Source organism: Plectropomus leopardus, chromosome 12, assembly GCF_026936395.1.
Source record: "Plectropomus leopardus strain MGB_pleo_1.0 chromosome 12, ASM2693639v1, whole genome shotgun sequence".
NCBI classification, from domain to species: Eukaryota; Metazoa; Chordata; class Actinopteri; order Perciformes; family Serranidae; genus Plectropomus; species Plectropomus leopardus.
In genome coordinates this window covers 19403430-19428117 of record NC_142187.1, presented here as the reverse complement: position 1 = coordinate 19428117, position 24688 = coordinate 19403430, and the positions used below count along the sequence as shown (strand labels likewise).

Genomic DNA, 24688 nt, shown 5'->3' with positions numbered 1-24688 from the left:
CCTGTTTGTTAACCCATCATCATCCAGCAGCACAGTACATTAAAAATATCCAGACATTAACACAAACATTATAAGGCAAAAAAACTGACTTAAACCTCCAAGAAACAGTTTTGAGAAATAACCTATAATAACAAAAAGAAATACAAAGCACAAACACAGGCCCCTGAGCACAAGATACAGTATATAAATCCAAACAAGACAAAATACACACGAATCAGTGCCAAACAGTAAGTGTGTGCTGGAAAAAAACAAATCAGTAGTTAACAGCAAAAAAAAAAATAGAGCAAAATCGTATTATATTGCTATGAATATGCACTCTGTTGCTATTATTATTATTATTATTGACTATATGTTTTTTAATTGAATTTATTTTATTTTTATTTATTTTACTTGGTTGGCTTTGTAACATTGTTTCCATGGAGACAAAGGCTGTCGTTTCCGGTGAATTGTCCAATGAGCTGCTCTCGTTCAGAGGGGTGATATTTGATTGGCTGGAGGAGACTTCCTGGCTAGCGCTCGAAGCCCGCGGTTTACAAACACTACCGCTAAGTTAGTAGAAGCAGTAAAATCTTTTTTTCCCCTTAACTAACCTGCTGGAATGGCGTTCAAAGTTTCCCAACGCTACGGCAACGTCAACTGGTAGTAAATTCGTCAAACGTGAAGTGGCAACTCGGCAATTTCAGAACAAAACACAGTCCGGCATCGGTTTGTTTGTAGTGGGAGTTAACGTTAGCAGATGGCTAGTTAGCCAGTTAGCAGAGGGGAGGTAACGTTACCTTGTCAACTATAGCGTCAACTGAAACTGCTGTGCCCTCTGAAGGCAACACAAGCCGTACAGTTTCTGTCTACGACCAGCGGTAAGTGTTGTTTTGGATTTAATCTTCAAATCAAACGCTAAAGTACCCGAATAACTCAAATGTTATCAATAAAACATTTTCTCTGTCAGCTAGACCTGCAGTTGTCGGCTAACGTTAACTTGTGGTTGTGCAATGTTGTCACAATGCTGCCATTAATCTCTTTCTATGGGTCAATCATCGACAATCCCAGCTGGATAACCAACGGCAATGTCGCTGTCGCCTCACTTTGGGCTGAGCCAAAGCAGCAGAGGTAAAGGAGACACTATTTGTGTGGTGCCCGGCTTCTCCTCTGACCTGGAGGATGACTTTGACCTGAATAAGTCTTATCCATGCACCCAAAGACCGATGTACAAGAGGAGCCTTTGTGCAGTGCAACGTCTTTATTATACTGGTGGTGCCTTGAAAGGTGAGTGTAACTGATTTGGAAGAAACTACGAGTAGAGCTGAAATGATGAACCAATCCACATACAGTTAATTAGTTTTGATAACTGATATTTTCAGTTTCAGGCAAAAGAATAGGATAGAACTGAATATATCTTTATTGTCCACGAGGGTGGAAATTTGGCTTTGGCCCTGAGAAAAATTATAGTTTTTCTCATAATAGTTTTTCTAGCTTCTTACTTTGAGATAACTAAATTCTAATGTATTTCTCCGAAACCCTCCTTTAAGAGAAAGGAGCAAAACAATAAATCAGCAGTTCCTTTGCTTTGCTAATAGGATTCTCAGAGGTTTCTCAACTGTTAGAAACAATGAAAGAGACAGAGTTTAGACTTGTTTTCTTTTTTTTGTTTTCTTTAGGATCTTACTGTTATCTCAAAAGTTGATTATTTCAGGCAAAGAAGATCATGGCTGTGAGAGAGGAAAAAGATGCATTTTAATATCTTAAATTTGGATCAGGCTGTTTCTCAGGAGGTGAATTCAAGATTTTTTTTCTCATAATATTTTCCACAAAGAAAATTTATGGGACTTGAGATTAAGGACTTTTTGAATACATTTTTAGTTGCCAGAGGGACTCTATAGTGCCTACTGGAGCTCAAGAGCTCAAATTGGCCGTAAAGAATTGGGTCAAGGGATTTTGCTGCTGTGTCACAATCAGCAGCAAAATCAAAATGTCACAATGTCACAATCCTAGAAAGTTTATTCTTAGATGAGGAGTTAAGGTGACCACGCAGAAAGGTGAAATGTTCAAACCGTAGTTTTGTACACTAGTTCTAAAAAAACTATTGTTTTTACCACAATCTATTCAAAGAAGTTACATGGGGCATTGAAAAAATGATGTTAGTTTCAGCCCTTATTGTGAGAAAGATTCTTTTTTTTTTTATTTGTTTTTGCTTTTTTGGCATACAGGTAAAAGTTTGGATGCCTGCACATCTGTTGCAGAGAGAAACCTCCAGATCTCTAGCTTACATCCTGGCTCCCATGTTTCTGTTGCCTCTCTGCCACACCCGTCCACTATCTCAGAGACAGAGGAAAGCTTGTTCAGTCAGCTGTTCTCCGGAGATTTTAGCCTGTCGGGATCTCCATCTGCCCTCAACCCAAACAAAGTCATTCTCACAGTCGACCATAAAACCAGAGAGGTAATGTGTGTGCATTTAGTGTGAGCCTGATAAGTCAAACAGAACTGCAACTAGAGTGTGTGCTGTAAAATTCGTTTTATCTTTATTTTTTTTCAGATTTTGTCTGCAAATGAACAGGCTTGCAAACTGTTTGAGTGCACCACAGATGAGCTGATTGGAAAAAAGCTGCCCTGTATGTTGAAGAAAACCAGTCAGGTCCTGGAAGAGGCAATGGAAGAAGATTTTCCGCTAGCAGATGGAACTGTTGAGACTGTGTCTGGAAAAGTGGTATGAAATATGCTGACTAAAAAGAATGAAGTTATGAAAATAGCCATGCTTGAATTCTTACATTTTACTCAAAACATGATTATATTAAACTTATGTTTTATCAAATATCTTCCACGTCACTGCTGCAAGAATGGATCAGTGTATGTTAAAGAGTGTTTTGTATATTTTTTACATGTGACCTTTTATGTAGGTGGATGTTGTGACGTTATCTGGAGAGGTGTCTGTGTCAGTGTGTACCCACAGACAGCCACAAAATGAAGAGCACTGGCTTTTCATGATGGAAAATGTGGAAAGGGTATCCGCCTTTCTGTCCTTTTCACAAGATGTAAGTACGTCTTGACCTAGCAGTTTCGGTAGTCGGTTTTTCATTTTCTTATTTTAAACATTTTTAATGAGAATTCCTGCTTTCCTGTCCTTTTTTTTTATCATATTACTCTAATATTATCTTCAGTTACACACTACTGAGTGAAATATTTCCATTTTTCAATCCACCACAACAATTCTTTGTTACGCTTTTCATGTGATTTCTAGGGCAGTATCCTAACCTGTGACTTGGCATTTGCCCATCTTCATGGATACCACCATCCCGACGAGTTAAAAAGGTTGTCTGTGAAGGAGCTAATCCCTTCTCTACAAATCCCCCTGCACAGTAATGCGTTGCCAAAAGTAAGCACACTTTACAGCCAAAACTGTCCCACTCTCTCAGGAAAGCTCTCTTTCCTAAGCTTTGTTTGCATGTGCATGTTTACCAGTTTGCTTCTTAGTTCAGTTCAGGAATACAGAGCAAGGACACAATATTTCCTGGTAACATTTTAAGCTCAGCTGTTTCTGTCATCTTTGACTTTTTCTTCTTTCTTTTAGATGCTGAGGGTTCAGAGAGTATGTGGTAGAACAACAGGGGGTGCATCGGTCCCACTGTGTGTCAAACTTCAAGGGGCAGTGGTATGTGGGAGGACCCGACACCAAAACAATGGGGCCAGTTACACCTGCCCAGCAGAGAGTCATGAAAGATCAGGTACACAGGAGAATCAGCCACGCCCTCCTCTCGTCTCCTCTGTGTGCAAGTCAGAGGGATCAAACCCTGAAGAGACAGCCTCTGGTAAGGTGTTAAGTATTTATTTTTTAAGATTAGGCTGGGACCTAATGCTAGGTAAGAGAGGGATTAGAAAACACTCAATATTATTCTAGAGAAACTGGTGCATTATCCACTGTCGGTGTTATGCTTCCCAAACACTTTAAACATCTTGAGTGTATACTCTTTAGCTTTTTATCATAACAAAATGTACAGAAGGTAGATAGGATATTATAAACACTTGATGGAAATGTGCTTTTAAGTTGAATGACAGTTGTTAAAATTAAAAATAAGTTATTTAATGTCAAGAGAAATGGCCCCAAATTATGCCAAGATATGCTAAAAACATATGCAGAAACAAAGGAGTAGAAGATGAGCGATAAAACCAACCAACAGGGATTTAAAACATGTATACAGCATTGTTGCTGTCCAATGAAATTGGACTGAAGAAAACTTTAAAAATCACATGTTCCATAATGGGGTTTAAGCTGAATAAACAATTTTAGAAAATACTAGCCAAAATGACAGCCTTTTTGTTGTTTTTTAGCTTAGGAGATGTTGACAGTTTTTACAAATTTGGAGGGTTTCAAAGGATAGTGACAGAGAAATACTGTTTCTACAGTATCATACTGATACAGAACCATGTTGACAATATGTGGTAATTTAATTAAAAATTGAGCAAATTCTTAGTATTCATTTCCTTTTGTCATGCAGTGTTTTCACGTCTAACTCCTTTAGTGTGTTTTAGTAGAATACTGTCCTCTAAACAGTTTAATGTCTGCTTATTTAAGAAGTTTCGGGAGAATAATTCTAAGCACATAACAAAGGTGCATGGCAGCATACGTGAAGGAAAAAATTATGTCTGCACGCTTACACTTACACAAAAGTTAAATCAAGTTTTAATTAAAAATCTTCATCCTAATTGGATCTTCATTAGGTTCATTTTTACCCAGCAAAGATCCAAGAGGGATCAAAACATTGTCTTGTTTAAACTTTTGTTGGCATAAACTAACTTTGCTGGGATTACTTTAAAATTTGCTTGCTTAACCAATCCAAATATTGCTTAAAGTTATTCATTATACATTGTAATGTAGTAATTAACTGTGAATCTTCAACATGTCTCTGGACTCTTACAGAAACAAAAGCGGATGAAATCATCCTGTCCCCCAGCCCTGTGCTGGAGTACTCTGGAACCGTTTGGGCGTTTGCGCCTCTGAGCGGTCTCCTCCTGCTCCGCCCTGATGGCTCAATCCACAGCATCCACAACCACCTGGCTCTCAGTCTGTTTGGCTACGACAAGGACGAGCTGCTGAGAAAGGTTAGCCAACATGTCCAGCTGAACACGGCCATTTGGATTGACAACCACGCCAACTCTCACTTCTGTCTCTGCCGCTTTGTCATCAACAGAGTGTCACTTTTCTGATGCCTGGTTTTTATGGATGGATGTCTGAGTCAGACAGAAAGGCCAGCAGCCCCTTCTCTGATTCTCAAGCAGAGGCTAATAAAAGTACAGCCTCGTCCAAAATATCAGAGAAATATGGTGAGCATTTGTATGCATTTGCAGTCTGAACAAGATGTCAGCTTTTTCCACTTGCAGTGATTAGTCGAGTAGAGTTTGGTACCATTCAGGTTTGAACTGACACTGAACATTGAACTATGTGTGTTTGCAGTGATACTAGACTATTACTCAAATTATATAGAACAGAAAATAGACCACATGCTGAAACTATCATGGCAGATAGATGCTTTAGTGATCATTTTGCTCACTGGAAAGTTGAACCCAGAGCATCTGTGGAGCTCCGTTTCGGTTTTCGGTTTCTGGGCACTTCACTTGTCTGAACTCCTTGTTCTCACGCAGTTGTGCTTTCAGGTAGAGACATTTGGCACTGGTGGATTTAATATGAATTTGTACTTGGTAGCACCCACATAATTAGGTTGGCTTTTTTAAAAGTACAGTTCAGGGTGCTCAGTGGCTCACCTGACAGAGGGGGCACCGCCTCGTACAAAGGCTTTGTCCTTTTGATTCCAATGTGTGGCCCTTTGCTGCATGTCTTCCCTTCTCTCTCCTTGCTTTCACTCTGTAGCTCTCCATAAAAATCTCTATCCAATAAAGGCAAAAAGCAAGAAAAAATCATAGTATATTTTTTTAAAGTACAGTTTGATACTAAACTCTAACCAGAGGTTTTTCAGCTAGGTGAAGTGGCACTGTGTCCGACTTTCAAAACCTCTGGTCAAAACTGTTTTCCTTTGTGTTAAAAAACCACATAACACAGGTTTATGTGCTGTCTGAAATGATGTGTCATACTGTGTTCTTTTATTCTGGATTTATTCCCATAGTTCTCATTTTGTCTTTTCAGACAGCACTATTTGTTTTCACTGTGTGATTTAATATTCTCCTTTTTTTTTTCTCTCAATCCTCAGACCCTTCCTCACTGGTGGCTGGAGATATGGCCATGGTCCATCAGGCTGTCCTGGGGAGAACCTCCACAGGCAGAGGCAGGATCTTCACTGGAACCAGCACCAGGCTGGACAAACAGTGCAGCACTTTGTCCACCCTTTCTCCTCCTGCTGTCACCTCCACACGAGTGCTTACGTAAGTAGTCCCATATGTCCTTGTCTGAAGCCACCTGGATGTTTTTTACTCAAGAACTCAATGACTTCTTATTAACAAAGGATAGTAAACATCTTTATTTTGACATTGTTCAACCTGTAAAGAAAATCATATGCCTGCACACTTGAGATTAAGTAGTACACCAAATCTTTGTGTGCTTTGTATTTTCACAAATAATGGACCAGACAAAAGCCGCAATATCCAGGGACCTAAAAGCAGCAGACTGCATGTATATTTAATGTGCCCGGCAGAGTGAAAACACAACAACTCTGTGGTCGAGCCTGATAGCATCTCTGTGTACACAACCAGACAGCAGAGACACTAAAACACTCTAAGTTACAGCTTAACACTGTTTGTCTTTTTTTTTTTAAAAATCTGCTCATTTAAACATAATTGTGGATCATAATTGTTTAAATGTTGTAACCTGGGATTATAACGGCTTCACTTTCATAAACAAACACATTATCCCAATTGTAATATTGGAAGATGAAGATATCCAATTCAGATTTATAATATTCTAATGCGACACTCTTTTGCCATCTGTTGGATAAATAATGTCACAGCATGTTTGGTTTGAAAGATGTGTTGATTTACAATATAGCATGACTTATCCAATGTTTAGGGTTAGGCAAAATACTAATAGAAGTAAACTTATAGAAGTAGAGATACTTTACTGTGCTATTAGTGCAGTGTCATATATGTTTTATTTAATCAATCATTTACTACGCAATCAAGGTTAATTAATGTCCCATGGTGTTAATAAAATTGCCTTGTATATAATTAAGGTCCTCCAACAGTGCTGTAGTACATACATTAATTATTGTTGATAACCTTTATCATGAGATTGATGGCACTGCAAGGATTTAATAGCCATAAGCTTTTATTACAGCTTAGCAGACAAGAGCACCAATTAACCTGAGTGCCTTGGGAAAACACTGTCAGCTAAAAAAAAACTCCTGCAGCTTCACATTGTTTACAATTAAGGTTGCCAAAGTCCTTAATTCAGAGAGTTCTGAGTTCTTGTACATAAAAATTAATCATTACATTAAAATTGAAAAGATATCATTTTTGGCTGTTGCATGTATCTAAAGCACCAGGTTCGGGCTGGGTCAGGCTGTAATTTCTCAAAATTCCTCCGCGCTTAAATTACGTCGGGTTTTTGTATTTAATCTCAACTGGCATTATAATACTTTGATTAAAACCCAACCATTCTTTCATCAGGACTGATGACACTATAGAGCTGATGGAGCAGGCAGCCCAGGTTGCTCCCTGTGTAAGTCAGCTAGACAGCGCTGATACCACTCAGGCCCTCCTCAAGACTTTTGCTTGGGTGGAACCTCCAGAAGAAGAGACGTACTGCCTGGTTCCCGATGAACCATCACACCACAACCAGAAACAGCAGCTCGGCAGCAAAGTTCATAAAAACAATCAACCTACTATCAAGATTATCCCAGGTATGATGCAGCTAAACTGTTGTAGCGTTCTGTTGTTTTCACAGAACGCTTTACACAACATGCTATGTGTAAATATTTTATATTGAGGGGAATGATTTTATACATATCAGCATTAAGAGAAGTCTTTAAGAAATGTCATTGGGCAGTTTTCTTGTTTTTTCTTTGTTGCTCACGTCTTTAGACACTCCCAGTCAGAATGGACATGCTGTTGGCAGAGTGGGTGACACGTCTCCAGATGTCGGCAACGATCACCGCTCGCCCTCTGTACTCCAAGAGTCCAGCTTTGAGGTCATCTCACTGGAGAGCAGGTGAGGGGAAAAAAGTTGCAAACATTAATTCTTCACATTTTTATCACCAATATATAGTACTGACTTTAAACTTTGTGTGCCTACAAACACAAGAAAACTGATAATAACTTTAAAAGATGAAAATCTGACACCCGCTCACATTTAAACACAATGTGGGATTTTAGTCAGAAACCTAACATTTGGCAAAGAGGGGATCCTGCAGGGTCAATATTTGCAAGACTACAACTAGATTCTTTTTAGATCATTTCCCATCCTGCTGTTGGTGGAAAATATCACGCCAAACTCCCCATAAGAAATACGACATTTTGAAAATTATCTACGTGTCCACAAAAACAAATAACTCTATAATAACTTTACATTTTGGATTTTAGTTGCCTCAACTTGCTACCAGCCTCTGATGGTTAGCTGCAAGAGAAAAACTTCAAAATGAAAGGCAAATTGTTTCAAAACTAAAGATTTCTCACTCAAATGAGAGCTGGTTGGTGGATCAGATACATGCTGATTTAAGACTTGTTTGCATTCTTGCACCTCCCCAGGCTCCCCTTCATGTTTACTGTCCACCTGATGGTTTGGTGTTGGAGAGAGAGCACCTATTGGTTGTTGACAATGCTCACGTTGTGAACCTCACTTTTTGCATGAGCCAGACTAAACACCAGCTACATTATTTCACATTTTTAAATTTGTCTGAACATTAGGACGAGAAAAAGACTGATTTAAAACAGCTCGGACTGAGTTTTATGACCACCTTATACTAAACAATGGAGAACACAGGAGTGTAAAACAAATTTTCACACCAACATTGGCAATCACCCGAAAAGTCGTTTGGTGTAAGGCCAACATTACTTGAAAAAAACGAATATCTAAATGTTAAGACAGGCCATCATGACTGTAACATTTTACAGTGAAAAATTAAAATCTGGAAAAAATGGATCTACCTTGGGGTGATAAACAGAATATTTCCATAGCATCTATTTGGACTGAATAACTTTTCTCTTCCATCATTTCTAGGCAAGTAGCCACTAAAATACACCAACATTTTCAGTAGTGCAGCTGTAATTGTCAGTGACATGCCAGATTGAGATTGGAAAGAAAGCTGCATTCTTTAGAAATTATTGTATTTTTTCATCTCTTTTTGGTAAAATAACACCATCTGGGTTTGTTTATTCTAAAATGATTTGCTAAGTTTATGCCATCGGTTGTTGTTCCATGTCATCAGTTTATTTGAACTCAATTTCCAGGTCTTCCTCCGGCTTCTGTGAAAACTTTGCCGGCCATTGTGGTTCTGAGCCGGGGCAGGCAGAGGACTCTCGTTCAGCACACATAGTGGACTCAGCCAGCTGTTTCCTGGACCTTAACAGCAATGGTGACCTGGTGACCCGGGCACTGGCCGAGCTAGATCTGAGCGGTAGTACAGAGCTTGTCAGCGGCAGAGGGTACAATGGTGATAACCAGCGCTCCATGACATCCTGTGATACAGCTGAGCTCCTGCGTACACCCTCTACATGTATGATAGAGTCTGACCACGAGGCAGAGCGCGTTAAGACCGGAAACCCTGGTGCTGAGGCCAGAAACGGCTCAAGTGAAGTAGAAAAAGATGAAGGCGAGCAGGATCAGTGGGCCGCGCTCTCTTCTATTCATAAAGACAAAAGCCAAGAGTTCTGCGTGCAGATGACCAACGGGGTTCAGTCAGACGTTCCCTCCACATCCACTCCAAAGAAGCAGAAGGTGAATGGACATGCCCCGCCCTCAGACGCTACGCAGATACTGGAGGGGCGATATGAAGGAAGTGCCTATCACAGAGATGGAACAAGATTGGGTTGGTACAATTACAACTGTTTATATGGTTTAAAAATAAAACCATTGTGTTGCATAAAGGAAAAAGACTGAGCAGTACCCTGTTTTCCCTCCAGATGTGCAGTGTGATGTGTGCAGGACAAAACTCCCTGATGGGAGCTCCATGATCTGCGTGTGGGTGAGTCGACCTGGCCAGCAGGGGTCGCTGATGCAAACAGATCGATCACTCCGCAACCAATCAGGAGTGAGTCTAGGAGAGGTCAGTGAGAATAAAGATCCTTAATAATAAGTAAGGATGGCACATAATCATTTTTTATTGAAATGTGAAATGTGTTCCGTATTAAACTCATCATTTTTAACTGATTTCTTCCTGTAGAGGATTAGTGAGGCGAGTCATGGCGAGGCATTACGCTCCACCATGGACCTAGAGCAGTCTCGAGCCTGTGATGGACAGTTTGAGGAAGAGTACCAGCCTCTTAAAGCCGTGGGTAAAGGCGCCTTTGGTTTTGTCTGGAAGGCAATAAGGCGCTGTGATGGAGTAGAAGTAAGAAAACATTTTCATTCATCCAGAAACATATCTTATTCTTGTATATACAACATTCAGCAATTTGATGTGACTGTTGTGATGATGTGTTCTCTTTTGCTGTATTATTTTTCATTTGCAGGTGATAGTGAAGTTTATTAGCAAGGCCAGGATAGTCAGTGACTGTTGGGTAGATGATCCCATGCTGGGACGAGTCAGCCAAGAGATTGCTATACTGACACGAGTACAGCACCACAACATAGTCAAGGTACCTGGATTGTTACATCAAAGCCTTTAAAGTGACAGTTCACCCCAAAATCGAAAAATACACATTTTTCCTCTAATCTATAGTACTATTTATCAATATAGATTGTTTTGTTGTGCTGTAGAGAGAAAATACTTCTCATATGAAACTGCTCACAACAAGATCTGCAAATTATCTTGAGTAACCGGATCGTGATTTCTGGAGAGAGACATTGCTGTTGAGTTTTTCAAATGTATTTATTTGGCGCTTTGAGCACCACAAGCCGAGTGTCATCTAGTTTCATTATATTCAAGAGCAGGCATCTCTTCAGCCGATATCTCCAACACTCAGCAATTCACACCAAAATAATCTAGATTGAAAATAGCTCTACAGCCAAGAGGAAAAATATATATTTCTCTTTTGAGATGAACTGCCCCTTTAAGACATTTTTAATGCTAAATTGCTTTGCTCATCATTTATGTGTGTGCCACCAGGTGCTGGAGGTGTTTGAAAATGGGAGTTACTTCCAGATGGTGATGGAGAAACATGGAGATGGCCTGGACCTTTTTGAGTTTATAGACATGCAGCCAAGACTGGATGAGCCCCTGGCCAGCTACATCTTCAGACAAGTATGTACATAACCAGGGAAACGCACACGCCAGGAGAACGGGCTCTGAAATGTAAAGCGTTCATTTGTTCTTTGCTAAACCGGTCGTTCTGTCTCTCCCCAGCTGGTGGCTGCTGTCTTCTATCTGAGGACTAAGAACATCCTTCACAGGGACATAAAAGATGAGAACATCATCATCGATAAGTGTTTCCACATTCGACTGATAGACTTCGGCTCTGCTGCCATGATGGCGCCCAGGAAGCTTTTTTACAATTTCTGTGGCACATTGGAGTACTGCTCCCCGGAGGTGCTTCAGGGAAATCCGTACGTACATTATACCTGAAAATGACAAGTCACATTTGTTCCATTTCATTTAGTGAATAGGAAATTTCATATTGGACTCCTTTTTTATAGATGGTTTATTTTAAAGGAGATTAGCTGTCCTTGTGATTGCACAGCTTAGTCAAAGCATTAAAGCAGAATCTAGGTCAGAGCACTGTTTCCCTGTATGACTTTAATGACCCATTAACGTTTACGATGCACAGTTAAACTATATGTAGCTTCAAGGATATACTGATCGTAAAGTCACAACGCCGAACAGACGCTGAACTAACTGACCAATGATATGCTGCCAAGTTTCCTCAATGCTAAAAGCCTGTTGTAATTAAAGTTTCTCTCCTTGTTTGGCTTCTGTTGCAGTTATGAGGGTCCAGAGCTGGAGATGTGGTCTCTGGGTGTGTTGCTCTACACTCTGCTGTTCAGTGAAAACCCTTTCTGTGGTGTTGAAGAGATCCTGGAGGCCAAACTAAAGCCCCCGTTCCCCCTCACTCCAGGTATACCGTTGGTGGCTGCAAATAAGTTTCACTGACTGTCACACGGAAGAATTTCACTTTCAAAACCTCTTAATGCTGACATTTCTCCATGTACACTTGCAGACCTACATGGTGTGTTATGCAGGCTGCTACACCGTGATCCAGCTCAGAGAATGACTCTGGACCAGCTGCTGCTGCAGTCCTGGATCAGCCAGCCCATTTCCCTGGCAGAGTACAGCTGGACAGAGGTGGTCCCTGCAACTCAGAGCAACTGTGAGTACTCTTGAAAGGAATACTTCACCTGCCAAATGACCACGTGTATCTATTATTATCTATTACTCACCTTCTGTTGCAGTAAACTTGTGAAGAAAACTTGAAAAATCTTTCAAATTTAGATGCTTTCTCTTTTTATCAGGCTCACCACAGCACCAGGAGTCCAGTTCTCAAATGTATGTCAGACAAAGTTTGTTCCCAGATCAATACGATGAGACTCTTCCTGACGATGAGGAGGAGGAAGAGGAGGAGGATGAGGATGACAGGTTGTCAATGGCAGCCCTGGAAACAGAGCTTCAGAAGTACCTCCATGAGGATTAAAGGCTGAATTTAAAGGGAGTTCAACCACCTTCCGACATTTAGACATGAAGGTCAAAATAAGAAAAGGGAAGCCAGTCTTTATTCAAGAAACTACCATGTAGGCACCAGTCTTTTAGAGACAAATAGACAATGAAGTATAAACAGTTTGCTACCAAGTGAAGTGAAGATTGTTATTCAGCTTTTTTTTAGCCAAAATGTGCTTGTTTCACATATTTGTGATTGCAGATAGCAACACAGAGGAACCCGTGTATCATGGTGTGGCTTTTTTTACTTTAATGTAATCTTTCATATTTATTCTTTGAATCCTTAAAATCATAGTTTTCGCAGAGATCCAGCTTTACCACCAAAACCCAAAGTGACCACAGCCTTGATGTTGTTTTACCTCAGATAAACCGTACCGAGAACTTGATTAAAGTGGAAGTGAATTGTTTTATTCATGCTGCTTTTGTTAAGTGACTGTTTGATTCTCATGATTTTAATCTTGACTGTTTTAATTAAACATTGTAAGTATATTTACAATATATTATCTATTTATTTTTTGTAGATTAATAAATATTGACAACAAATGTGTTCCTTTTTATGTAACTGAGGAATGGCCTGTTGATCAGAACTGCAGATTGTTTTTGTTTGTCAAGCAAACACTATAAATGTATTTGAATTGTATGTTTTTATATGCAGCCAGTAAACACATTAAATGGCAATGCAATAAAAAAAATCATGTGTCAGTTTCTTATGTGATGACACATTGTACAGGCAGCAGCTGCTTGGCCTGAATGAAATTTCCAAAATAAAACTGCCAGCTTAAAAAACTTAATATTCTGCCATATAAATTGCAGGTCTGTTTACACAAAAATTATGATGTTGGTATTTAGAATAAGATTTTTGTGTTTCTCAGCTCATAATATAGGTTTAAAAAAAAAAGAAAAAGAAAAAATATTATACTCAGATGAATAAAACAATTACCATAAATGAAGACCCTGCCTGAAACATCCCACTCCCACCATAGACTTAAATCTGTTATTATAAATATATTATTATAATAGTTTTGAATGTTAAATTTGATGGGACTGATTAATTGCATTTCACTGAAATCCATTTTTTTTTTGTGATTCCATGTGACAAAGAAATAGATTTATTGATTGTTCATTGCAGTCAGTTTTCTCGCAAATTACACAATCAGAACAGCTGTCAGGTCTATTTTTCTACTTTTTAGAGCATACAGAGTAAGTACTCAGGAACATGTAGGTGTTAAACATTAAAATGTTTCCTATTTGGTACAGTTCATATGTATCTAAAATTTAAAATATTAATATTAATATAATATTTAAATGTCTGGTTTTCACTTTGCGCTGCACCCTGTATGCTCCTCTTGTCAAGCCAGCAGAACCAGGGACGGGGAACTTTGAACTACTTATAATTAAGCTTGGAGTTTAACGACATTTTGCAGTAGCTTGCTGGTAGTTCAACAAAATTCATATTTTAATGATTCAAGTACTTAAAATACTTCTTTTTGGCTTTTTAAAGTCATTTTCTTTGTAATTAACCACTGAACCTACAAACATCTTTTTATCCATAAAAGAGAAATAATTTTTATTTGATTTCAACGCTTTTCTACTGAAATTAAACCCCTCTGACCACAAAATAACTGTACAAATAACTTGTTGCATGCTATAAGTTATCTGGCCAACTTAGTTAGCCTGCTTGGTGCCTTCAGTCATAATTTTATATCACATCTACATTTTCAATTTGATCTTTTTTTCCTTTCTTTTTTTTTGATTGATTTTTAAATTTATTTATTTATTTTTTTTTTACAAAGAATCAGAATCCGTTTTTTGCCAAGTACATTTACATATACAAGAAATTTGACTTGGTGTTTTGGTGCAAAAAAATTAACATAAAGGAAGAATAAAAATAGTGGATTTAAATAGTATGAGATAAAAAATATAGAAGCAATTTAAAAATATAAAATGAAAAACAGAGTATATAAAAAACACAAAGTAGCCTCAAGTACTTTTTCTTAATAGTTTTAATTAACTAAACTACATTTCCTGCCGGAGTAGTTTTGCTGGAGTTCAACTTCTTCCTCTGGGTGCTGTGAATGTAGCATGGATGTATTATAAGGAAGATGTGTCGCTTGCAAAAGCACTGAGCAGAGCTCAAAGCGGAACCTTTGTTCTCCATCCTCTGTGTAAAGTGAAAGACGGAGGTATGTGGACGACGGACAAGCATGGGTACTCGAGTTGCTGCACTTCAGGTGAATGAAATCCTATTAAACATCCCAATTTTTATATTTCATCAACCCTAAAGTAAAATCATTACTTTGTAAAACACTTAATTTAATAGGCCACATACTTGAAAATGTCGAAGAAACGACTCAGCCCGAAAACTTCCGCTATAACCTTCGTGTTTGCTAACTTATGCTAATGATAGCCCAGCTGGTTTTTTAGCATATCTTCTGCTAATTTCTCGTCTTTAATTGCTCTACAGTCATAATAGTGGTTAATGTCCTGTTCTGGTCATATAAATAAACAACAGGAATTAAAACGGACATGATTTACTCTGTGCAGGTTCTTCGGTGGACTGTGAGACACACCACCTGCTCTGTGTCCAGTCCACTCCCCTTTGGGAGATGTCACCTCCGGCCTCTGTGCACCGGCTGCAGATTGTTGTGTTCCTCCACCGGCCAGAGCAATGAACTCTCCAGCAAACCAGTATCAGAGCTGTCCCCTCACTCTCTGCGTGATATGGGATTCACAGACACCCAGGCGGAGCAGATCCATGAAGTCGTGTCCAGACTCAGAGGAGGAAGTGCTGCCAAATATGCTCTGTCAACTCTCACAGCTCTGCTTGTCCTCGGGCTCAATCCCTCCACAGTGCTGAAGCTGTTGGAGAAATGTCCTGAACTTTACACTGTGAAGGAATCACTGCTTCAGCAGCGCATCGTCAACATGCGGAAACTAGGTCTGGGTGAAGGTGAGATCATGATCTTTGTGCAGCAGTTTATCATAACGTTGTTGAAGCGTGCATGAAGTACTATGTCGTGCTTAGAGTACTCTGTGTTAACCTGTGTTTTTCTTGACATCCTCCTTTAGGTAGTCTCCAGAGAGTGGTGTCCCATTACCCTCAGATCCTCACTGTGCCTGTGAAGACAATAAACAGGGTGGTGATGTTCCTCAGGGACAAGTGTCTGTTTACCGTCCAGCAGGTCAAAGACATCCTCAGAGATTGTCCGGCCATAGTCCTGGAAAACATGGGTCAGCTGGAGTACAAGTTTCAGGTCAGCATGAAAACCGAACACTGAAGGACTGAGACGGTTGGCACCGAAGAGTGTTACTATTGAGCCATAAAGAAAACTTAAATCAGTCAACTTATTGACTGAGCAGGATCAAGGATCAATTATTCTTTATTGTCATTCCAGTCATGCAATACATGAGAAGAATGAGATTAAGTACTCATGTCTTTTTGATCATGAAATAACAAGATTATGATAAATAAAAAACTGGGCTAGCAAATAAGTAGATAGATAGATAGATAGAGATAGATAGATAGATAGATAGATAGATAGATAGATAGATAGATATATGAAGTGAGCCGTGCAGTGTGCAAACAGTAAAATCTTAAAAACTGAGAAACATTTATCAAAGTGCCCTCAGAAATATAAAACATAGAATGTTATATAATAATACAATTAGCATATTAGGAACACAATAAAAGTTAAAGTAGCAGCATTTCAGGATCAAAAGGGCAGTGTGGTGCAGTTCATCCGTCTTACGGCATTTGCTTAGACAGCTGCTCCTCAGCCTGATGGCACGTGCCCGGATGCTGTGTAACCTCCATCCGGAGGGGAGGAGTGTCAACAGTTCATTTGCAGTGTGTCATAAAAATAAGATGAAAAAAGAGTACACAGAAGGCCTCATAGCTCAATATAAGCAAAACAGTGAATCTTAAAATCAAGTAAGAACATTTTAAAAGAATTGCAGAAGTGCAAAAAGACTCTACCAGAGAAGTCAGAGTTACTTAAAGGCTAAAGTGAACAGATGCATTTTTAACTCTCTGTAAAAAAATATTTAGCAAACTGGCGTCTCTGATATCTAAAGGCAGGGAGCTCTGTAGCTTTGGTGCATTACTGACAAAAGGGTGCATCCTCAATTTTCTCTCAGCTGTTGCTGTTGAAGACTGAAAAATTGTGATAGGCATTTTAGCATTTTCAGAGTACAAAATCAAATTAAAAACAGAAATAATCATTCACTGCAGGCAAAATATATGGAAGTGTAATAGTTGTAGAGTAAGGCAACAGCTCCTGTGATAAAGTGCTGTTGTCATGGTAGCCTGCACATTTATTGACTTCCTTATAACTTCAAACATCATATCAAAGGTCGCAGTAGTAAACGACATTACCTGTGCTGTTCACATAACCCGTATCCCAAAACAAACAATAATTACATTCAGTATGCACTATTCACTTTTACATTTAGTATCCCAAAAAAAATCAACATTGTTTTGCTCCAGCAGGAAATGACCCGAGACTTCAGCAATTCTCAGACTTTTATTTAAACTTCACAAACAGACAGGATTAATAAACATTCCTGTAAATGTACCAGTTTAACCAGCTTGGCTTATTTCCACGCAGGCAGGTGTGATGACAACCAAGGGAAAATACATACTTTAAAACAGTAACAACAGCACTGCACACAGAACAGAGTACACTTCATTAGAGCACAAAAATGGGACAGCAGTACAAAAAAACATTAAAACAACAAAACAAAGCACATGTCACATTTAGTCACTAAATTCAGTGAAGACATAATCAATTTGTTTTGACTACATGTCAGATTCTGTAGAAGGCAGACCTCATCATAGGTATTGCACAATCCCCTCTTGCACCACAGATATAGTGTGTTTATCGTCAGTTGTTTTCTCCTTTATAAAAGCACCGGGGTGTGTGTGTGTATATATATATATATATATATATATATATATGTATATATATATACATTTTCCCCAACTCGGAGCAGCTTGTATATGTCCTTGCATTTTGGGACAATAGTGTGTGTCCATCAACAGCACAGTGAAAACTAAGCATTTCTGACTTTTTCAATGTCAACACTCAACAGTCTCCTGTGTAGTACTGAATTGGTCTACTGGTGTAGCACTCCCTCTGGTGGTCATAATTGAAGTCAACATCTCTGGGGCAGCTTGCTGCGAATGGATAACATTCAGGCTGAGCTGAATGCTTTAAAGTTTAGATTGTTGCCTTTGTATTTATGCTCCTTATATATATATATATATATATATATATATATACATAAAATTACTCCAAGACCCCGAAAAAATGAAGACATAGTAATCTAACAAAATTCATGGTGCATAATCATTGATAATTTATTAATCTCAGACAAGAACATATAGCCATAGGCCTTGTTTTGTGACTTTGACAGGTTGACCTCATGTGACAGGCTAAAAAAGATACACTAACAAGATGTCAAAAAAGTAATCTGGAATAGTTATAGCAAAAAAAAAAAATGGCATATCGAGGTTGGCAAATCAACTCAAAATTATAAGTTTATAAGTAATTTAAAATATTAAATTCTTGCTTGTGTTGTACGTCGCTTTGGATAAAAGCGTCTGCTAAATGAAATTGTAGAATTGTAGAATAAGTAACAGCTTAGCCGACTCACAAAGTATTTTTTTCCAGCTGTTAGGACTACTCTTATTGCAACCTGCATACTAACAAAGTGGCTAATTGTCATGTTATTTTAGATGCACCAACTAGGCAGCAGTGGTTAGAAAGAGTGTTTCGGGTTCGAATCCCCCGGCCGGCTGGGGCCCTTATGTGTGGAGTTTCTCTCAGTTTCACCCACAGTTCAAAGATATGAAGGTTAGGTTAACTGGTGACTCCAAATTGGTGGTAGGTGTAAATGTGATTGTGAATGATTGTCTGTCTGTGTGTGTCAGGAAACTAATGTCTTCAACTGATCGTTGTTTGTTACAGCGTGTATTAACTCATTCCTCTACAGTACGTCTACTTCAGAATGGGCGTCAAACAGGCGGAGATGGTGAAGTCCAGGCTGTTCCGTTTCCCTCTGGACGAGGTGCGCCGTCGACACTGTTTTCTGGAGCGCAGGGGCCTGTATCAAACCCCGGACAAGAAAGGACAGACGACCATCATCAACCCCAAACTGGACAGCATCCTCCATGTTGACGAGAACTCCTTCATCACAGATGTTGCAAATGCGTCAGCAGAGGAGTACGATGTGTTTAAGAGACTGGTGGCCAGAGAATGGCAGGAAGAGGAGCACGGCAGCATTGAAGCTGATAGTGATGATGATGAAGAAGAGGAGGATGATGAGGAGGACGAGACTGAGAGGAGAGATGGGTACCTGAAGAGAAGGAAAAAGAAATGAAACGGCACTGTTAGAGGTACTGAGGGAACTTATTTAAAAGGGGAATTACATGATTAGAGAAACTGATGGTGATAAATGAAGCAATGAAATGTTTCCTTTTGTCTGAGCTCAGGTTTGTCATGAAGTGCTATAGAAAATTCTTATCTAAAACACACAGAGGAAACCGTGTCGCGCTCATTGTTCCTGAGCTTGTTCTCTTTTGTGTCCATGATGGTAACAGATTGGACTGAGTGAGCCTTTTGATGTTGATTTCTGTGTTAATCTAAGTGGCCACGTCAAGGCGTGAGATGAGGTGACATCAGTGTGAGGTTTGGGTGATAAATGAGGACAATATATGATTTTAAACTGTCAGGTTTGAACGTGGTGAACATTTTCTCCCTTATATTCTTTCCATAGTCAAAAAAGCTTTTGACTTTCATTATAGTTTTCACAAGTTAAAGGAGCAGTTCACCCCAAAATATTTTTTTCTCCTCTTACCTTTAGTGCTATTTATCAGTCTTGACTAGTTTGGTGTGAGTTGACTGTTGACTGTTGGAGATATCCGTCGTAAAGAAGTCTGCCTTCTCTTAAATATAATGGAACTAGACGGCACTTGGCTTGTTGTGCTCCAAGTGCCAAAAAATACATTTGGAAAAACTCAACAGCAATATCTCTTTCCAGAAATCATGACCCGGTTACTCAAGATAATTCACAGATCTTGTTGTGAGCACTTTCATATAGGAGATATTTTTTCTTCTACTGAACTACACCCGCCAACTGTTTCACTGCACAGAGGGATCTGTGCCTCTACTGCTTGCTCACCGAGCACTGCTGAGCAAGCAGATGTTACAGGTCGGCCGAGAAGGACGCCATTAATGTTTACATCTTGCACTGTAAAGTGCACGAGCCTCTTGTCCATGAGTAGATGCACGCTTCCTTCTGCGCTGTGATACTGTGTAGTTCTGTAGTAAGAAAGTAGTTCCCACATAAAAGTGCTTACAACAAGGTCTGTGGATTTTCTTGAGTAACCGGGTCATGAATCCTGGAAAGAGACATCGCTGTTGAGTTTTTCAAATGTATATTTTGGGACTTTGAGCACCACAAGCCGAGTGCCGTCTAGTTAAATTATACTGGAGAGAAGGCAGACATCTCTATGGCTGATATCTCCATCAATCAGCAACTCAAAGCAAAAAAAATGTAGACTTGTAAAAAGCACTAAAAGTTTAAGAAATATATATAAATATTTTTTACTTTGCAGTGAACTGTCCCTTTAAATAGATTTCAAAAGTGTTATTGCCCTGATGCTGAATCTAATCCATTTAAACTAAGTAGTTTTCAAATGGCTTCTTAAACCAAGTCACTTCTGAAACATGTTGTGAGGTATAAAACACAGAAAAAGCGACACCATTAGAAGCCGCTAAGAGGATAAGTGCTCCACCCCGTAACTATGTGACTGACAAGTGGCCGTAGCTTTCTCCATCCCTACAGTATATTATCTGTGAGTCAACAAAAAGTACATCAGATAAGGCCGGCGAGTGAAACAAGTCGTACAAATTATCCATTGATTTATAGAAGCATAAAGCCTAATGGATGTACAACACAGAGAGGTTTTTCTGTACGGGAAATCAGGTAGGAAAACTTACCTTTGGTCAATCAATAATCTGTCAATATGTTTGTTGTCTCAAAGTTTGAGCAGAAGCGGATGATTATCTGTTTTTGTCTCAAGTGTTTTACTATTTGTAACCATTCTCTCTGTCCAATACTGATTTTTCATTTGAGAGTGCAGAGAAGTTTACTAAATTCACAAAAATACTGTTTCATCCAAACTGCGTTTGACGGCAAATGTGTGATGTGTTTAAGAGACAGTATATTTTCTAATGTTTATTACATTGCATTAATAATTTACTACTCCAGCTTCTTCATTTGCATTTATTTTTTTAGAAACATAAAACTTAAGGAGCAGAGTCCAATACCGCATAGTCACATTTGAATTTTGGCATCTCATTTTCTTCATGATGGGGACAGAACTTATTTAGTCAGGGCTATTAATAGCAAAAAGGAGAACTACAAAAGTTGTGTCACCCTCAATGTTTAGAACTTATGCACTTGTCTCACCCCATTTATCAGACAAGACATTAACAAATATGAACAGAAATGTAAAGAGAAACGTAAGAAAGAAGAAGGAAAAAAAGAAATAAGTCACAAAACAGAAATTAAAAAAAAGTCGTACAAACATATACACATATATAGGACAGAACACTTGCGGAGGTATTTATTCAAAGTTTCAGCCGGGCAGATCATTCACATAGTTTATCAGTGGATCCCAGGTTTTGTAAAATCTCTTAATGGAGCTATTCATTCCAGCTTGATGTTCTGCTTCACAGAGGACTTTCATTTTGACAAATTAAACACATTTACACCATGAACTGAAGCAGAAAATGTACAGATTGGTACACAGAAATTCAACAGAGTGCAGGTGTGTGAGTCCCACCCCACAAAACTTTGGCCCCCGCAGTGTGTGAAATTTGTTTACATTATGTTTGCCCAGCTTACAATACATCAAGATGAAGCCTATATGGGCACTTTGATGGATAGTGTTTAGAAATCATAGTCCATAATTCAGAGTTAGGGACTGTACTTAATTTATCACAGTACAGGGGTGGCTGGGGTGTAACTACATTTTTTTGTTTTTTGGTTTTTGGTTTGTTAGTTTTAGGGGTTTTTTTCTCTCTAGCCTCCCTTAGTGAGTTAAAGGATATATATATATATATATATGGATATATGATATAAATGCATAAATAACTATATTTCATGGTTTCTGGCTATGACAAATTGATTTTTTTAAAGAAAATATGTCTTTCAAACACACTTGCATGTTTCAGGGTTCTGAGGGTATTTAGAAATTAATACATAACACAACCATTTAAAGTTGAATGTCCCTCCCCTAAGCCAAATTAAAAACAGCCCCCCCCTCCCCAGAACTTAAAGAAGTTTTAGTGCCTCCCTCGTTTTGACCCCCTCAGCAGTTAATTTGACTGTAATTATATAAAGAATATGTAGTATAGTCATTATTCTCATACATTAGACTGTATATTTGTATGCATTTACATGCTTGCATTTTTTTAGGTGGTCTGCTCTGATTTGTGATATTCATTTATGGTCTTTTCATGAACAGGCAGCAGCAGGAGGAAATAGCTGACACACTATAAAACACACCTCAATCAGAGCAGCTGTGCCTCCATAACTCAAAGACAAGATGACTTCATCAACGAAGATTTCAAACATCACACAGGACTGGGTGGAGAATCTGCTCAAGTGGAACCTAGATTACTTTTTCATCCCGACCACAGTCATCACTCTGGCCACCTTGCTGGCGAATCCCGTCCTCCTCACGTGTATTTTCCTTTCCCGCGCCTTGCGTCAGGAGACACGTTACCTGCTGGTGGCCAACACCCTGACTGCAGACATCCTCTTCCTCATCCTCAACCTGGCCACAGTGATCTGTAACACTGCCAGAGCTCAGATCACCTGGCTGTTTTGTGAGCTGGTCACAGCCGTCACTGTCACCGCCTACTGCTGTGCCATCCTCACTGTCACCCTCATGGTGGTCGACACCTACGCTGCAGTTCGCTGGCCTCTCCGTTACCATGACATTCTTCCACCTGCCCGCACCTACCGCATACTGGTGGGGGTGTGGTTGCTGGCCGCCTTGTACCCTTTCACCCTGGTGATCTTGATGGAGGTGAAGAGGGGAGATCAACATGAGAGGGTAGCTGTGTGCCTGGTCCTCATCTCTCTCAGCTTCATGCAGGGCAGCAGCACAGTTGGGATCCACATCTACTTCTTTGTCGCTGCGCTCATTTGTGCTTTGCTCATTTTTTACTGTTACATTCGTCTCTACATGGTAACGAGGACCCAGGGCATCTGGCAGAGCCGCTTCTCCAGGGCCCGGGTCACACTGCTGGCTCACGGGGTTCTGCTCCTGCTCTACTTTGCCCCCGGCTTTGTTTTCACCCTGGAGCTCTACCTGTTCCAGAGGGAAGACATAAGTCAGGATGTTCGTGTGTGGATCAGCACCGTCAACATGTGTGTTTTCGTGTTGCTGCCCAGGGCGTTTGCTCCATACCTGTATGGGCTCAGGTACAGGGAGCTCTCGGACTCTCTGATGCAGCTGCTGCACCAGCACAGGAGACTCAGTCACATCACAGTTTAATGGAGACTTGTATAAACTGTCCATTATTCAAATTTCCTCTATGGAAATTACTTGTGATATACAGATTTTCTGATGTAACTGCGAGGGCAGCAGCAAGGATGCGTCCAAATCTCCTCCAGTGCAATTTTATTTTGACTAGCCATTAAAAAAGTAAATTTTCCTATTTTCTATATTTATTTAAATCCATGTCAATGAAAATATGGATGTTTCACATTCTTCTTCAGCTCCGCAGCACTGAAGATCTACTGTATATTATCAGCACAGTTTTAAGGTGGGCACCAAATTCAGCATCTGATCAAATGTTTCCCCTTCTGCTCCTGAGATATATCACTGAGTAAAGGCTAGAAAAGTGTTTTTTCATCACATTGTGATATCACAGTGAAGCTGACCTTTGACCTTTTTTGATATAAAATGTCATCACTTCATCATTGTATTCTATTAAACATTTGTATGTAATTTTGTCATAATTAGCTTATGAATTCTTGAGTTATGGGATGGATGGACACAGGTGGACGGACAATCCAAAAACTGTTGACGGTGTATAGGTTAAAAATTCTGATCTTTGTGTCTTTTTTAATACAGAGCAAGTATAGGTATTACATAAATAAAGTGTCAAAGTGTCGAAATTATTAGTCCCAAGAAATGAAGTCAGTCCATAATCTTTAAATGAGCTGCCAGGACAGACTGTGAATACAGATATATTCAGGCAGTCAGTATGAGGAAAATAAAGTGTTTTTTGAACATTAAAGCATGTCAACATGTCCCAGCAGAAACTCCAAATACAAGTATGAACATGAAAATTAGCACACTACAGGACATTAAAAATATTGTTTGTTGGTGTTAATTCTCGAAATTCTATCACTGAATCACTAATATTGTAATTCTGGTAGAAAAACACCCAAATCCCTTCCTTGGTTTTTTTTTGTTTTTTTTTTTAACAAATCAAATTTAAGAATAGTGACTCTAAAACACCATGTATAATTTGTGTCTAAATTTAAAACATAACCTCCTCCTCAGCTTGTTAAAATCCCCAAATTCCCAGAAAAAATACTGCGGACATGTCCTCTGTGTTCTCAGTGGTAGCTACGGGCCTGCCCGCAGCCCTGTTGATGGTTTCCATTGTGACATCCCAGACTGCAACAAACAAGGTACAAGCACACGCACATTCAAAGGACTTCTACAGGTGCAGATCAAAAAAATCAGACAGAGGTAATAATCAAACAAAAGGTCCGCACACTGCACTTAAAGCTCCCAATAACTTTTAATTTTGCGACTTTTCAATCAGAGATGGCCCGACGAAGATCTCTGATTGAAACATTGCAAAATTAAGATTTATTGAGAGCAGTGTGCAGATCTTTTGTTTGATTATCAC

General features: G+C 39.3%; 3 protein-coding genes across 3 annotated transcripts; all 3 read left to right on the top strand.

Annotated features, from left to right (window-relative positions):
• The first annotated feature begins 492 nt into the window (after positions 1-492).
• Positions 493-13451, top strand: pask (PAS domain containing serine/threonine kinase). The gene is made up of 21 exons (XM_042497864.2): positions 493-857; positions 1048-1263; positions 2205-2434; positions 2531-2701; positions 2892-3026; positions 3233-3367; positions 3563-3800; positions 4910-5091; positions 5181-5313; positions 6195-6366; positions 7606-7838; positions 8020-8146; positions 9385-9962; positions 10057-10199; positions 10317-10484; positions 10606-10731; positions 11202-11336; positions 11439-11638; positions 12014-12147; positions 12250-12399; positions 12542-13451. The coding sequence occupies exons 2-21, from the start codon at positions 1065-1067 to the stop codon at positions 12718-12720; spliced, it is 3768 nt and encodes a 1255-aa protein (XP_042353798.2). The 5' UTR covers positions 493-857; positions 1048-1064; the 3' UTR covers positions 12721-13451.
• A 1382-nt stretch (positions 13452-14833) lies between these two features.
• On the top strand, positions 14834-21011 carry mterf4 (mitochondrial transcription termination factor 4). Its single transcript, XM_088085527.1, has 4 exons — positions 14834-14974; positions 15288-15693; positions 15813-15997; positions 18738-21011. Exons 1-4 carry the CDS (start codon positions 14948-14950, stop codon positions 19122-19124), a joined length of 1005 nt encoding a protein of 334 aa, XP_087941653.1. The 5' UTR covers positions 14834-14947; the 3' UTR covers positions 19125-21011.
• A 1348-nt stretch (positions 21012-22359) lies between these two features.
• LOC121951655 (putative G protein-coupled receptor 148) lies at positions 22360-24244 on the top strand. The gene has a single exon (XM_088085529.1). The coding sequence runs from the start codon at positions 22360-22362 to the stop codon at positions 23314-23316; it is 957 nt and encodes a 318-aa protein (XP_087941655.1). The 3' UTR covers positions 23317-24244.
• Positions 24245-24688: the final 444 nt, after the last annotated feature.

What these genes read in the sequence shown, in the direction of transcription:
- mterf4 (XM_088085527.1), top strand. Translation starts at nt 14,948, where the DNA reads ATGGGTACTCGAGTTGCTGCACTTCAG. An exon ending in GAAACTAGGTCTGGGTGAAG is followed by an intron (nt 15,694 to 15,812) that starts GTGAGATCATGA and finishes ATCCTCCTTTAG; the next exon opens with GTAGTCTCCAGAGAGTGGTG. An exon ending in AGCTGGAGTACAAGTTTCAG is followed by an intron (nt 15,998 to 18,737) that starts GTCAGCATGAAA and finishes ATTCCTCTACAG; the next exon opens with TACGTCTACTTCAGAATGGG.
- LOC121951655 (XM_088085529.1), top strand. Translation starts at nt 22,360, where the DNA reads ATGACTTCATCAACGAAGATTTCAAACATCACACAGGACTGGGTGGAG.
- pask (XM_042497864.2), top strand. Translation starts at nt 1,065, where the DNA reads ATGTCGCTGTCGCCTCACTTTGGGCTGAGCCAAAGCAGCAGAGGTAAA. An exon ending in CAAAATATCAGAGAAATATG is followed by an intron (nt 5,314 to 6,194) that starts GTGAGCATTTGT and finishes CTCAATCCTCAG; the next exon opens with ACCCTTCCTCACTGGTGGCT. An exon ending in GAGGTGCTTCAGGGAAATCC is followed by an intron (nt 11,639 to 12,013) that starts GTACGTACATTA and finishes CTTCTGTTGCAG; the next exon opens with TTATGAGGGTCCAGAGCTGG.